Source organism: Anoplopoma fimbria, chromosome 17 (genome assembly GCF_027596085.1).
Source record: "Anoplopoma fimbria isolate UVic2021 breed Golden Eagle Sablefish chromosome 17, Afim_UVic_2022, whole genome shotgun sequence".
NCBI classification, from domain to species: domain Eukaryota; kingdom Metazoa; phylum Chordata; class Actinopteri; order Perciformes; family Anoplopomatidae; genus Anoplopoma; species Anoplopoma fimbria.
The window spans coordinates 15,490,902-15,505,766 of NC_072465.1; the positions used below are offsets into that span (position 1 = coordinate 15,490,902).

General features: G+C 40.7%; 2 protein-coding genes across 6 annotated transcripts; both read left to right on the forward strand.

The window, feature by feature from the left end:
- The first annotated feature begins 1,956 nt into the window (after window positions 1–1,956).
- On the forward strand, window positions 1,957–7,374 carry nbl1 (NBL1, DAN family BMP antagonist). Of its 5 annotated transcripts, none has more exons than XM_054616523.1 (4): window positions 1,957–2,347; window positions 3,598–3,778; window positions 5,023–5,134; window positions 6,704–7,374. In XM_054616523.1, the coding sequence occupies exons 2-4, from the start codon at window positions 3,606–3,608 to the stop codon at window positions 6,983–6,985; spliced, it is 567 nt and encodes a 188-aa protein (XP_054472498.1). In that variant the 5' UTR covers window positions 1,957–2,347; window positions 3,598–3,605; the 3' UTR covers window positions 6,986–7,374. The 5 variants fall into 5 exon arrangements, with proteins under 5 accessions (XP_054472498.1, XP_054472497.1, XP_054472496.1 ...); XM_054616522.1 differs by having other exon boundaries at window positions 1,957–2,341; XM_054616521.1 differs by having other exon boundaries at window positions 1,957–2,291.
- A 3,206-nt stretch (window positions 7,375–10,580) lies between these two features.
- LOC129105479 (transmembrane protein 88) lies at window positions 10,581–14,453 on the forward strand. The gene is made up of 3 exons (XM_054616527.1): window positions 10,581–10,610; window positions 11,457–11,751; window positions 14,182–14,453. The coding sequence occupies exons 2-3, from the start codon at window positions 11,458–11,460 to the stop codon at window positions 14,407–14,409; spliced, it is 522 nt and encodes a 173-aa protein (XP_054472502.1). The 5' UTR covers window positions 10,581–10,610; window position 11,457; the 3' UTR covers window positions 14,410–14,453.
- Window positions 14,454–14,865: the final 412 nt, after the last annotated feature.

Sequence of the window (14,865 nt, forward strand, 5' to 3'; positions counted from 1 at the left end):
GGAAAAAACTTCATCTGTTTCTCTCTGTTTTTCTGTGTGCATGTTTGAGGAGAATGAAATGTGGTTTGGGGGTGGGAGGCAATTCTGTGTGTTAATGAGCTGGGAGACTCGAGCTCCTGCTGTTTTGGAATGAGGGCCAGGTTCAGCATCTGCAGCCCTGTTGGAGAGTGGGAGGATGAAAAGTTGAACGATGGAATAAAGAACATAAAGTTGGTGGGTGACTACTGCATAGTGTTGAATGAGACAAAGTTTGCATACATTATTGTGACAAGAACATTATCAAATAGTTTTCCTTTTTATAGATTTAGATTTCATTCAACACCATAACGTGTAGATAACGCTGATCTCCACTCATGCTGGATCAGGAATCTGCTCAGTATGCCATGGTGTGCAGTCCTGCTTTAAGCTGTGGGAGTTGGAGAAGCGTGTTTGCTGTGACCGTGAGTTTTGTTCACAGAGAGTTGGAAAAAAACGTGTCTTCATATCAGGAAGAATCTCTCACGTCTTGTGTATTCGTTGGCCGTGAGTCTGTTTGGCGTGAATGTTTTGAGTGTGATTGATCACTTGTGTGTGGTTGCATGGGCCTGCTAGAGAAGAAGGATTGTTTGAATGAGCGTGTGCAGGCGCACACGTTTATCCAGACCCCTGGTGAAGCAGAATCTGTGGAATGCAGAGGAATGCCAATTCTGGACTGGAGTTTGCTCTTATTACTAACAGGTGAGTTCTGCACTTTGCACTGTGAACATAACACATGGTTTACACTTTCACATCAAAGAAAACACTGACGCATGCATGTTTTCTTTTATACACACACTCACATTTTCCCTCTCCATCACACTAACAGTTTTCTCAGCAATGTAAGCTCATAATGGGCAATGTCAGAAATTAAGCCATGTCACTCATCCCCTGTCCATTTAAATATTTGTTTGCAAGTGAAGCGTGAGACAGATAGGGGTGCTTATGGACACAAGCCAGGCTGAACACCTGTAAGCAGGTATGATGAAGTGCAGGAATGGGGTGTGTGTGTGGGGGGGTTTTACACCACATCGAAGGTGTAACAAGGCAGGCATAACCCTTGGGCCATACCTGTCTGTGCCTGTCTAAAAATTCTCCATAATGAATCATAATTACCATTCTAATAAGGTAAAAATGATCCATGATTAATCATAATTACCATTCTAATAAGGTAAAAATGATCCATGATTAATCATAATTACCAGTCTAATAATGCTACCTTTCCAATGTGTTCATCTAATGGCTCAACACTGTTCAGTCAGTGTTGGTGAATGTCTAGAATGACATATAAGAGCAGACGTGTGCTGCTGCATGACTGCAGCTTGGAGCTGCTGGAGCTGATACGGCTGTACACAGATATTTTCCTGAAGTAAAAGCTGCAATAAAACTCTCTAAAACTACTCAGTTACAAGTAAAGGTCAGGCAAAGCATTTGCTTTGAGTCAGTTAGTGGTTTCACTCCAAACTTATTGAGGCCTTAATTAGATCAAGTTGTCATGAGCATGTGATGTACACATCATTTCAACATCCAATGTAAAAGAAAATGGATCAAAGCATCTGGCCTGTTGGGAGTGGATCTGTTTTCCAGTACGATCAGAGTTATGAGTGTTTTAATTTTAAAATAAAATAAAAAAAAACGTGTACGTAAGTCAATGCCAGATTGCAAAGATAACGCATGACACCATTTGTGTTCCCATCTGCATTTTTGTCCTGTAAATCTGATCTGCAGTCTGGCCTCGCTCCTACTTTGGGAAACATTTGAAACCTTCCCAACAGTCCCCCCCCTTGCCCTCCTCCTCCTCCCTCCTCCTCCTCCTCCTCCTCCTCCTCCTCCGTTTTCTTCCAGAAACGGCACAGCAGGATCCCTGTCTGGGGGCTCAACCGCGCCTAACCCCTGCTACAGAGTTTTACAAAAAAAAAAAAAAAAAAACCAACAACTTGGAAAGTGTTTTTCAGCGGAGTGGCCAGGGAAAGTTAACATTGGACGTTGTAGGGAACAAAGGGGAGGGTCGGTCTGAGCTGATGGACTCGGTGATGAGATAGCGCACATAACTAATCCCATCTCCCCATCCTTCCCCACTGGACGGACGGTTCTTTTTTTACTTTCCGGATGATGTAACTGTTTTTATGACGGACTGTGTTTCGGATTTATCCCGACGACCTCCTCACATTTTCCTTACACCAGACACCGAGCAGCAAACCGCATCCTCTGGTTGGATCAGACGGCGTCCAGGTTTCTGTGAGCGGGGCAGCTCTCCTCGGGGAAGGTGAGCGGCGGTAAGTCTCCAGACGACGACCACTGTCGGCCTACTTTTCTACCAGCGAGGGTAACGGTACTTTTCATCCGACCCTCGTTAAAAAATGACGGTTACAACTTCTCCTATCTTGATAAAAAAAAAAAACACAAAAAACTTAACATCAGGGTAATCACGTTGCTTTAACGAGTCACATGGATAGACCGAGGGTGATAATTAAAAAAGAAAGTCAGAGGGGACGGTTTCTGCGTTAAACTTTATTCAAATTCAGATTTTAGCAAGTTAAACTATGTAAAATGTCAGGAAAAAAATAAACTTATCACCACTGTATCTGAGACGGTAACCCAACCATACTGACTCAATCGTTACTGTAACGCGTAATAGTCAGCGATGCGTGTTTGTGTTAACTTTTGTTCAGCTGTCCTTGTTTTTCCACTGCATTTGTATTTTCTTTGACAATGTACTATGAGAGCAACAACAAACCGGTGTGGTGTTAAATTCCTGGTATGTGTAACCTTCACATACCTGGCCAATAAAGCTGATTCTAATTACCTCGTTTACACTAATGCAGTCTACAGCAGGGAGTTCAGTCTGTAAATATGCTGTGTTTAAAGAAAGTAGCCTGAAGTCAGGAAAATAAATTAAAAATAGATTTGTACATTTTAAAGAAAATCCTCCCCTGTCAGAACAACACACCCCAGGTGTCCCTTTATCTTTTATATCTGTACACAATAGATAAGGAGAGCTCTATTGCTTCTTGTAGACAAGGTGTCTTGTGTCAGAGACATATGGAAGTGCTGAAAGGTGTGTCTATGTGGGTGACCTCAAAACTCTTTTTTTTAATAAGCAGCAGGAGAAAACGATTTTGTAGGCTGTAAATGACGTGACTGGTTGAGGCATTTTTAAAGAAGAGAGTGAAGCGGAGCAGAGGACAGACTTTTAGAGTCAGGTGGTAGGAGCAGACATTTGCCTCCCTCCCCCATTGTATTGTCTCTTTTTTGGACACCATGAACTCAGTGTAGTTTTGTTCTCACTGCAGCTGGTGATTCGGATAATTAAGAGGTTGTCTCTTTTAATCATTCAAATTAGTCAAACACGTGACTGCAGAAAATAGGAAATAAAGAGACCCCTGGGTTTCATGCTGCTTATCAAATTGTCAATTCACATCTGGAGGGATATGCAAAGTCCAAATTTCACATTAACTGTAAGGCAACATCCGGCCAGTGGCCAAACATCAAGAGATTTTGTGACTACTCTTTTGAATGTGTGTTTGTGTGTGGAACAAGATCAACAGAGTGGTGAAATAATGTGTTTTTCTTCCCCTTTAGGTGCAGTCATGTGGCAGAGGATTCAGATTTGTTGGGCACTGTTTGCACTGTATTCAGCGGCACCGCCTGCACACATCAACCGCCTGGCGCTGTTCCCTGACAAGAGCGCCTGGTGCGAAGCCAAGACCATCACACAGATAGTCGGGCACACGGGATGTCAGCCTCGCTCTATTCAAAACAGGTCAGGATGAAGGCCCTCTCTGTCTCTGTCTGACAACTCCTCTTCAGCTGAAACAAGTGAACAGGGCTTATGTAGAAATGTACTTTAGATTTTTGTGTTTTTCTGCCTTACAAGGTAGTAGTTATTTAATCCAATTTAATTCAGTTAAAATCAAAGACTCAACATTTGTGTGAGATAGTTAATCCATCCATTCAACCGGAAGTATCAAGAAATAGCTAATTACTTTCACTACACTGTATGGGGCAAGTTACAACTTTGCACGTTGATTTCTGTACATACTTGAAATAAATATAAATCAGTTGAAAACTGCAGGCATTGATATTAAATGCAAACGCTGGTGATAATTATATGTTTCTTATTGTCAACAAATCTGAATGAAAAAGAAAGAAACTGACAAAGCCCATTGGTTCCCATTGAGAACATAAATCTGGAAGAAACAGGTCATGAATGTGTACTTGCATGTTAAAGAAAGGCTAAATAAAAATAAAAAACTTAAACAGCTGGGAAGCTGTACCTTTTAGCAACAATACTCAGACAGGAGTAAGTAGTGCATGTATTTGGGGACTATTTTCAGCCAATGATTTGTTGCTCTGATGAGTATATACAGCAGCAGGCCCATGTTATCCAGTGCAATAATGTGGCCCAGTGATGTATTTATAAGAGTTTTCTGACCCAAATGGAGTAATACGCTAAATCACGCTATGGCGACACTGAAAATACTTGATACAAGGATCACTTTGTTGTTTGTTTTGTTCTTTTAATGGTATTTGTTGACACAAATAGAATACCACCAGACTTATCCTTTTTTCAGTGTGCTTGATCTGTAGTCAATCGACAAAACATGCAAATGTAACACAGTGACCCTTACAAATATATATTCTATTCCCCCTTTAAGTTACTCGTAACAGTTCATTAGTTATTCTAGTAACGATGACTCAGGGAATATTTATGTGTATTCCACCCTTAGCTGCGGTCCCCACAGTGACGTATACATGTTTTTCACACTACTTTACATGTTTACAAAATGTTATTTGGGAAAGGAAACATTCTCATCTTAACCATTTTCACTTATAAGGAGAAGTTGCCTGGTGATTCACTTTACATTTATGAATAACAAGTCTCCATTTTGTTTTTTTTGTGTTCGGCCTGAGGCTACCAGACATCCACAGCTCTTGCTTTCACAGACATGAACGCTCTGGCTGTTCAGTTGAATCATTCAATAACGCTCTCTATCCTCCTCACAGAGCTTGTCTGGGTCAGTGTTTCAGTTACAGCGTCCCCAACACGTTCCCACAGTCAACCGAGTCCCTGGTGCACTGTGACTCCTGCATGCCGGCCCAGACACAGTGGGAAGTGGTAAGATTTATGGCACATTAGCTCATAGCGAGCACACACCAACACGGACTTGTCAAGCTCACACAAAAAACCACAGGTTTCCAACATGAAAGAATAACTGTTCACTGGCGCAGAGCAGAAGAAAAAAGTAAAGAAATGGTGGATTTTAATACATTTGTTTCACAATATCTACAGTTCCCTCTATGGATTACCTACAAACCTTAATCCTGTATCTTATATTCTTCAAAAGTTCATTGTCCGTGTTAGACAGAATGAATCCAGTCTTTCGACAACAAAGGCTTTGTGGTGAGGTGTATGTAGTTTGGAAAGCTGCCAGGTAGGCTAGGCGGGGAGGACTTTAGGTGAGGTCGCCTCATGTTTCAGTGGAAAATATTGTATCTCTTGGAGTGCACTGCTGTTACCTGATAGATTAATTAATTTTCATACTTTCTTTGCTTGAGAAAATCCAAAGAAAATGCGTTTAGAGGCTGAGATAACTTCTAGTTATTTGGAAATATATTTTTTTTTGTCTGGTTTAAACAAAATTCAGTTTGAAACAAAACAAAGTCGGCTCTCATGAAAGAGGATACTGCTCCGTGCTGGTTTAGGACTTGGTGCTAGGTTTTGATAAAACTGCTGAATTATCATTTTCAATGGATAATGGAAATATAGAGAGGAAGTTGCATGACTTGAGAGCTAGAAGAGCTTGTGAAAAATTGAGGTTTACAATATTTGTACACATTTTTCCCACCTTAAAGTCAAGGTAGTAACAAAACAAAATACAATTTCTCATTTATTACAAGTAAATAATTATGTATACCAAGTAAGAATGAATAAAATAAGTAAAAATTCCCCCCCAAAATTCCCTCCACTTAAAAGGTTTACAGTAGTTTGATGTCAGTGTCACTTACTCATTTTATGTTCTTATACCGTACTAGTACATTAGAAAAATATATGATAACAACAAAAACAATGTACAATTCAATTTTTTGTTAAGAATATTATTTTATTAAATTTTAAACCGCATAATTTAGTTATCTTGCCTTTAATGTTCCAAATTAGTTTTATTCATTTTTTTGTAGGGCAGCAAATAAAGTATTGTTAGCTTTGTGAGCACTTACTTCAACTTCAACTTATCCTAAAGGAAAATCATACCAATCAACACAATGGTGACTATCTATCATTATTGTCTATCTGACTATCTATCTACCCAATGGCATATTACAAATGTATATATAACAACTGTTACTATCCAATGTATAAAAAAGTGGAGTATTTAAGACCACTTTGTTATAAAGTGGAGGATTTAAGACCAAGGCCAAATATAAAGTTCAGTTCCTGTTCAATAGGTTACTAACAGAACATAAGGTTTGACAAACCAGCAGAAATCGTGAAGCCATTGACTTTGTACCTCTAGATATATAAAAAAAAAAACCCAGAACATTCAACTCTCTCTCTCTCTCTATGTTTGTATGTAATTAATTGTGTGTGTGTGTGTGTGTGTGTGTGTGTGTGTGTGTGTGTGTGTGTGTGTGTGTGTGTGTGTGTGTGTGTGTGTGTGTGTGTGTGTGCGCGCGCGCGTGTGAACAGGTGACTCTGGAGTGCCCGGGCAATGAGGAGTCTCCTCGTGTGGATAAGCTGGTAGAGAGAATCTTCCACTGTAGCTGCCAGTCCTGCAGTAAAGAAGGTGGCCAGGAGGGGGCGGTGATGCAGCTGTATTCAGCAGACAACGTCCCGGACGCTCCGTCTTTATCTGACACCCTCAGCAGTGCTCAGTCTCACCCTCTGCCACCTTCAGACGCACTCTCTAACAAGCATGCTCACCCACACAAAGACCATCACACACTGCCACACACATCAGATGGAGGATAGGTACCATGTTTTTTTGTCACTTTGCTCATCTTTCACGACCTCTCTCCTCTCCTCCACCCTGCATCCTTTGTACCAATCTGTAGTATTGTAAAGGCACTTTGAAAATATGGCTTCAGTTCAGTCAAAAAGTTAATCTAAAGGCACACACACACACACACACACACACACACACACACACACACACACACACACACACACACACACACACACACACACACACACTCTCACAAAGTCATGCTTTCAAATTACACTCTATTGTATATAAACACACCAGCCTATGCATTTTTGTTTTTTTCTGACTAAACATGCATATGTGTGAATCCAGACATGACATGTCTGTTAATCATCTGTAGTCTCTTTACTTTTATCCGCTATAATGCAATAAATTCTATTGTTGTGATAACTGCCCTTTTGTCTTTTGTTTTATTCATAGTGCCAATTAATGTTCTCCTTTTCCGTCACCGTGAGCATCACAAGAGATGGAGTTGGAGAAAGTGTTTTTGTGTTGAACCAAAGAAACACCCACAGCTTCCTCTCACTGTCTCTAAAACTGAAATGGTTTTCTTGTGGCTGCTGTGTAAAACTGGGCCACGGCACATTGTGATGTTTTCTTTGATCAACAAAACCACAGTCGTGGACAAACATTTAATAGATGCTGGTTCCGCTTACTGGAGCACAGAAGAGGTGCATGATGGGAAGAGACCCTGCGGTTCCCTGCTTCATTGGCCTGAATATGATCTCACTGTGCCAGACAGTTTAATGAGATGCCGTGATGGAAAAGCCACAGAGAAAGTTGTACACATACTTTCACTTGTTTATCCATGTTTTTCATGATTTGTCGACTTTAAGAATAATGCAGAATTGAAATGATGGCATTTATTCAAGTCTTTCTTAAAGCAATGCTCCCATGCCCATAAAGGAGGTTTTTATTTATTCTTAGCGTGTCTGCAAAGTAAAAGATGAGAGGGAAAACCCACAGTCCTCATGCTGTGCAAAAATGCCTTTAAAAGTCCGGCTGAAGCTTATATCAGGTTACATTCTTTGTATTTCAACAGACAGCGTTTACTTTCCAAGCTGCTGTAGAGAGATAGAAACACAAAGAGGAAATTTCTTACCTAGAAGAACTATGAAGATATCCACGTGATGAAACTCAAACCGTAGATTTTGTCCCCTCTGTCCAACATTGTGGTCATGTTTCTAAGGGACCTATTTACAGTCAGTATGGAGAGAAACAGAAACTAATAACCCTGTCAATGTTCATATGGGCATTTGAAAAAATGTGAATCTATCATTTGAAGTACGTTAATTCAGAATGTAGAAAGGACCCTACAGAGACCCAGTTCTCTTAATTGAGGTTCAAGTTGGAATAATAATAGGCTTTGAGTTGAATATGGATTGAATGTGGCTTATGAATAATATATGAAAATAAGTTTTTTTTTTTCTTTTTTAAGCTTTTTGCTATAAAGTTAACATAACAATTTTTTTTCTAGAAAGATGTATGCAATTTAATACAAACTTTAAGAAAATAGAGACAGTCCAACTTTCAACTACACTTTCAATTTTTGCATTTCATTTAAAATGAATTAATGATCACTAATGATAATAGAGAGTCATTTTATCAGTGAACAGCAGGTCAGCTGAACATGCAAAAACATGGATATTTGTCTACAGACAAACAAACAATTCAACATAGTTTCTAATTATACGTTTTAAAGGAGCAGTTTCTTCCAAGGAAATCCATTTTTTTCTGTATAAATTCAGACTTGTAGTATTGCAATCTAGACTTTAATAGTGTACGTATTGTGGAATGCTGACCTAATGCCACCTATTTCAGTAATAAGAAATCATTAATTACATGAACAATACAGTAATAACATTAATCATATTATTACCACAAGATAGATAGATAGATAGATAGATAGATAGATAGATAGATAGATAGATAGATAGATAGATAGATAGATAGATAGATAGATAGATAGATAGATAGATAGATAGATGGATGGATGGATGGATGGATGGATGGATGGATGGATAGATAGATATATCTCCTTTTAAAGGGGTTCATAGTGATTGAAGATAAATTACCATGGCAACCTGCAGAATGCTGTTAAGTAAATGGATGGTTTTTGACCTCATGGGTAGCAGAGAGCGACAGAATCACACAAAGCTAGAAGGCCCTAAGAGGAACGAATAGAGGATGTTCAGTTCATGGTCGGCTGGGTTAAGTATAAATTTGAGTCCAGTCAATGAAGAAAGGCTGGAGGACATTACAGGAGGAATATTGTTTGAAGTGGCTGCCAAATGATTGAATAAATCTGTGCTATGTTTAGTTTGAAAAGTTCACAGAGAGTCCAGCAGATGTCAGCAGATGTTACAGGTTATATTTACTGTAAGCCTCTTAACTTACTTTTCCAGCTCCTTAGAGCCAGACACCAAACACACTGAGACACAACATCTAACCCATAGACTCTCTGCAGCTTCTTTCCTCTCCTTCATCAATCATCCCCTCATCTCTATCTCTACTTCCCCCAGACAGTATCTTCTCTCCCATTTCTCGTCAGCTCTGTCCCGTATCATCTCGTCTTTTCTCCCTTGTTCCATGTAATTAAATTTGAACAGCGAAAGGTTGACTGTCTGTCTGTGCTGCAAAACAAATCGATCACTTCTTATCTCCCGGCCACACAGCTGATGCACTGAAGATTGACAAAGAGCAAACTGCAGAGGGAGAAACTCAGAGGGACATTTCTGAACAAATCTCAGCCTATTGTGATATATGAACCTGTTTATCAAGCTTTGATTTACTTTTATTCCCTCTTAAAACATTGACTTGTTCTCTCTCCCTTGAAGCTTATCATCTTTCACCTGGCACAAACTACTCCTCCTTTCTTTCCTTATACTACATGTTTTCTGATATTTTTCTCCACATCATTTTTTATCTGTGTGTCACTTTTTACTGTATGTGTGACCTTTATGGTTTTAAGTGTACCCTGATGTCATTTTCCTGAGATGTTATCTGATTATCTGACTAAACTCCAATACACTGACTTGATCGGACCGATAACAAGAAAGAACAGATCCAGGCTACGAGCAGCTGTCTTAATAATTCAGTATGGACATTTTTAATTATTGTTTAAACAGACAAACACAACATACTACCAACAATGGCTCCATAGAATTGGCTTATTGTTAAAGAGTAACTTAATAAGATGCTTAACTGTGATCTCATGATGTACTGACCGCAACCCGGAGTACACTTTTACATCACTGTAGCTATAAGTGAGAGGTTAGACCACTGGGGGTAAACAAAAACAAGATGTTCAAAATCACAAAAAAATTGCAAATTCAAATTGTTGTGAGGCCGCGTGAGCGCGCACTGACTGATAGTGCGCGCGGCCCGGAGTCGCTCGCTCCCCACAGACGCGCATTGGCTCCTCGAACAGCTTCACATCAGCAGCGCAGGGTTCAACTCACAGGCGCTTCCCTCCGCTGCTGTTTAAAAAAACAACTATATACACATATATATATATATATATATATATATATTTCTTTTATTTGGGGTCGAATCAGAAGAAGAACTCAAACACAAACAAACCGGAGGGATTAACGGGAGCTGTACTTGGAGGTAGGCAACAATATTCTGTGCTGTTTATTATAGGATACATGTGGCTCTATTAATGCTTGTGATATCAGCGTTTAAACAGTTTACGGACCAAACAAGCAGAGTAACTAAGTCTAAACTAAAAATGAAACAGAAACTATAGCTACAATAATGTATCCATCAAAGTAAAGGACCATCTCAAGCAGCATGACTGATGATGTGTTGAAGCTGAGCAGAACATATGTCCCGTCCGGTGTGATGCTCCTGGTTTGTGTCTGCAGCTCAGCAGCAGGTCCTTCAGGGTTAACCTATAAATCTCCGGGCTGCATCAGCTTGAAATGCATTGTATTGGCAAAGTGACAAAGCCCTGATCGATGAGATTGACCGGAGGAGCGATGGGAAGGCATAGGACAAAAGTGTGTGAGTGTATGTGTGTGTCTTTAGATTTACATATTCTAATGAGTTATTGGCTGCCTGTATTGAAAAAGAAGAGGACGGATAGGGGACAGGCCTAAATCTGTTTTTAAATATAGCATGTATGTAAAAATGAGATTAGATAAGATTAAATAATTAACATGTTTTTGTGTGTGATCATCATGTATGAAGTGACAAGAGATGGACTAAGTTCTCATGCAAATATGTTAAAAAACTATATTTTCCGTGTATTTAACACATATTTTCATAATAAACACAATTCAAATTAGTACAATGATAAAAAGATCTCTTTAACATTCATTAAATTCAAACAATAATAAGTCAAGGGATGTATCAGTAACTGCCTGTAACCACCCTGCAGTCTGAATCAGAACAATTCACCCTCATCCTGCTTTAAACAGAGTCCACTCTCTCTTTGTCTGTCTCTGCTCTCAGGATGTGCGGTATGGACGTGGACTTGGACGATGGCGGTTCAGGCGAGGAGGAGAAAGAGGAGGAGTTCTGGATCGGGGAGGGGGTAAAGATGCTGCCCCCTCCTGTGGCCCACAGTGGGGGCAGTGCGTGGGGCAGCCGCAGGGGCAGGTTGGGCTGCGTGGCCTGCGGGGCGGCGCTCATCCTCTGGGACCTGTGTGTGGTCTTAGCCAGTGCTCTGCTCCTGGCCCTGGTCTTCTCTGTGGTGCTGCTGCCTGCAATGCTGCTGCTGTACGCCGGTTTCCTGTGCCACTCCAGGGTGAGATATTACCCTGTTGTTTATTCTCTTTGCAGCAAAAGTGCAAGCTGAGAGGAAAAGTTTATGGTGTGGTTTGAGCTACAAATTTCAAGTTGTACAGTTGCATCTGAGCCAATCCTGCCTCTGGATGATCAGTCTGAGGATAATGGGCTGAGGAGGACACTGATTCACCAGCACTAGGTCCAGACTTTAATAGCAGACACAGGATTCTGTTATAGGGGCAGGAATGGCTCATTTCTTTTTCAATGCAAAATAATAGGATACATATTTAGCATAACTGTGTGGTGCACTTTTTTTGCCACAAATTATGTTCACAAATAATTGTTATTTTTGTCTGCTTTATAATAAGATCTTTTTGCAGCAAATGTGATTGTCAAGTACAGAGTGAACAATCTGCTATCATACAGATTAAAACAACGCTTAATGATATATGTAAACTGAACAAACTAGGCTCATTGTTTCCGTCTAAACCTTTAGACTACAATGAGGGAATGAAACTTTAAGTTTCTCTCATGGACATCATGGATTGTTTCTTCCCGGTTCCTGAAAGTGGAAACTTTTGTGCACATTTTGAGGGAAATAAAGCTGCTCTAGTCATTATCTTTACAATAAATATAATGCAGGAAATGTGTCTCAAAGTGACAAATCCACTTTAATGTTTCCAGCCACAGCATGCAGCTGTATTCAGCAAAAAACAGAAACCCACTGTGTGTACCCAGCACCAAATGACAGACAGACACAGTGAGCGACTAGCTGGTGAACATGATGGAGCATTAATCAGCCAAAGAGCCAGATGTTTTTCTCAGGAAGTGATGGAGAGAAAAGCAGAGCCAAAAGCAGAGTAAATATTGCAATTTCATTTATCATGATAACATTGCTTCATAACTGCTGACTGTTTAAATAAGCAAGTGTTTGCTGACATGTTCGACGACTTAAAATGTGATATGTTCAGCGTTGCGTTTGGTTAAAAAAAGATTTAGCAAAGCATTATAAGGTTAGCGCTCTGTGTCAACATGACATTCTATTGACAATTCATTAACTAGAAGGAATCTGCACTCTTTGTCCTTCGACTTCACTGGAAGTTTAGGCAAGTTATCCCATGTTGTTTACGCTCGTTAAGACTGGCACCTGGAGTCTTGGTGAAAAACAAGCAAAGCAAAGTTTTTTTTCTGGCTACACTAGTAATACATTGGCACTTTCTCTACAAAGGTGTTCAGGCTTATTCCTCATATTTGTAATTATTGTTTTTTATTACCAACAAAAAGCTCTTCCAAAAAAAATCAAGATGAACCTCAATGCTGAGGCCGGTCAGATTGTGCTTCTCGTACTGAGATGAGCAAGAGGGTGAGGCAAACATTTTTGTGAGTCACACGAAGAGTAGACAGGTCATCAGTAAAATATGGTGAGTCCAGGCATGATGCCAAATCATGCTGTGAAGATCTACAGCTCTGACCTTGGCACACTGGACAGGTCACAACAACACAGCCCACCTCTGATACAGTTGGTCCTTTTTCCCAGGTGCTTGTGTGTTGAATGATTTGGTTTCTGAAGGCACAGACGTATGACGTAGCAGAAAAATTAAGAACATTCAAAGCCTTCCCATGCAACAAGACTACAATCAGGATAAGTCCAGAGCAAATGTCATTTCAGAGCAAACAATTACAGACAATGTCAGTCAGTGGCGACAGACTGAACACGGAGAGAGGGCCCCACTGAGAAGACAAGACTGTCTGATTTGGTGCCAGCACCAGCTGTGCACAGACACGCTGACAGCACGACAAGGAGGAATATGTATGCGGTGAAAGCACAGTGTGCACTCGACAGAAGTGTGTCTCTGTGTCTGTGTGTGTGTTGATGAGTGTGTTGAACACTACTGTTGCCAGGGTGCGTTTGTTGAGGGCGAAGCTCCTTTTGAAAAAGCTTACAATAGTAGATTGTTTAGAAAAGGGCTTCAGACGTAATCAAATCATTTTGAGTGTGTTTGAGATAATAATAATAAATACTTGTACTTTATGTGTATGTGTGTATGTGTCATGTGTGTGTGTATAATGTTCTTGTAAGGATGTAAGTGCCCTTTTTACGTCTTGCTTTAGTTTCCATCTCTTTCTCTCTGGCCCATCCTGCCTCTCGCTCGCCCTCACAAGGTGATTGACAGCTCGGAGGGTTACACACAGCAATGAGCCACTCCTTATCTGAACGGTAGAGGGAGGCTGGGAGAAACTCTGTCACAGCCCACTACCCACACCGTCCCACTTCTGCACCCTGAGCATATGCAAACTAACACACATGCACATACACGATCATCACATCCTACCTTTTTGCTTTTTTGTCATTAGAGAAGTATAGGCCCTGCTGATGCCAAAATGTTGATCATGTCCTCCTGAGCCCTCCTGTCTACTTTATGATCTCCCTCTGTGTTTGTCCCCGTAGGTCCTTGACGCCCCCTCTGCCATCTGCCGTTACCTTGACGACAACAGCTGCTCCGCCCTCATCATCTTGGGTTTCGTGATGATGTCGCCGCTCGTGGTCGTGGCCGCCGCCATCTTCTGCGGGCTACTCCGACGGTTTCGACTCCTGCTGCTCATTCAACCGATCACACGCGCCTGGTACCGAGGGCGGCTGCTGGACTGGGCGGGCAGCGTCCACGCCTGGGTCTGATCATAATGAAGCAGGAGGCGATGATGGTCGGGTATGCTCAGAGTCGGGGGAATCGGAAAGCTGGATTAGTTCAAAATCAACCAGAGAGTTACTAATGGTAGACAAAATAACAGAAACGCCTCACTATGTAATCCATTCAAAAGTCAGAGAGATGTTCGGTCAACTAGCTAGATGCTACGTTTTAAAGACAGAGTCTGGCCTTTTGGCAAATACACTTTTTCACATTCTTGCCAAAAGTTAGATTTCTTTTCTAATGGTGGTTTAGAGGTAAAAAGCTTTTTGGGCCTTAGAGGAGTTTATTTGTTGCTGCATTACCAGGATTGGCCACCGGGAAAATAGCGCTCTCTAAATACGTCCATGGGTTTTTGTACAGATTGGACAAACAAATGTAACTTGTTAATTACTGAACTGTAGAGTAGCTCGTTGGTGGATTTTGTCATCTTTAAACAGAGCCAG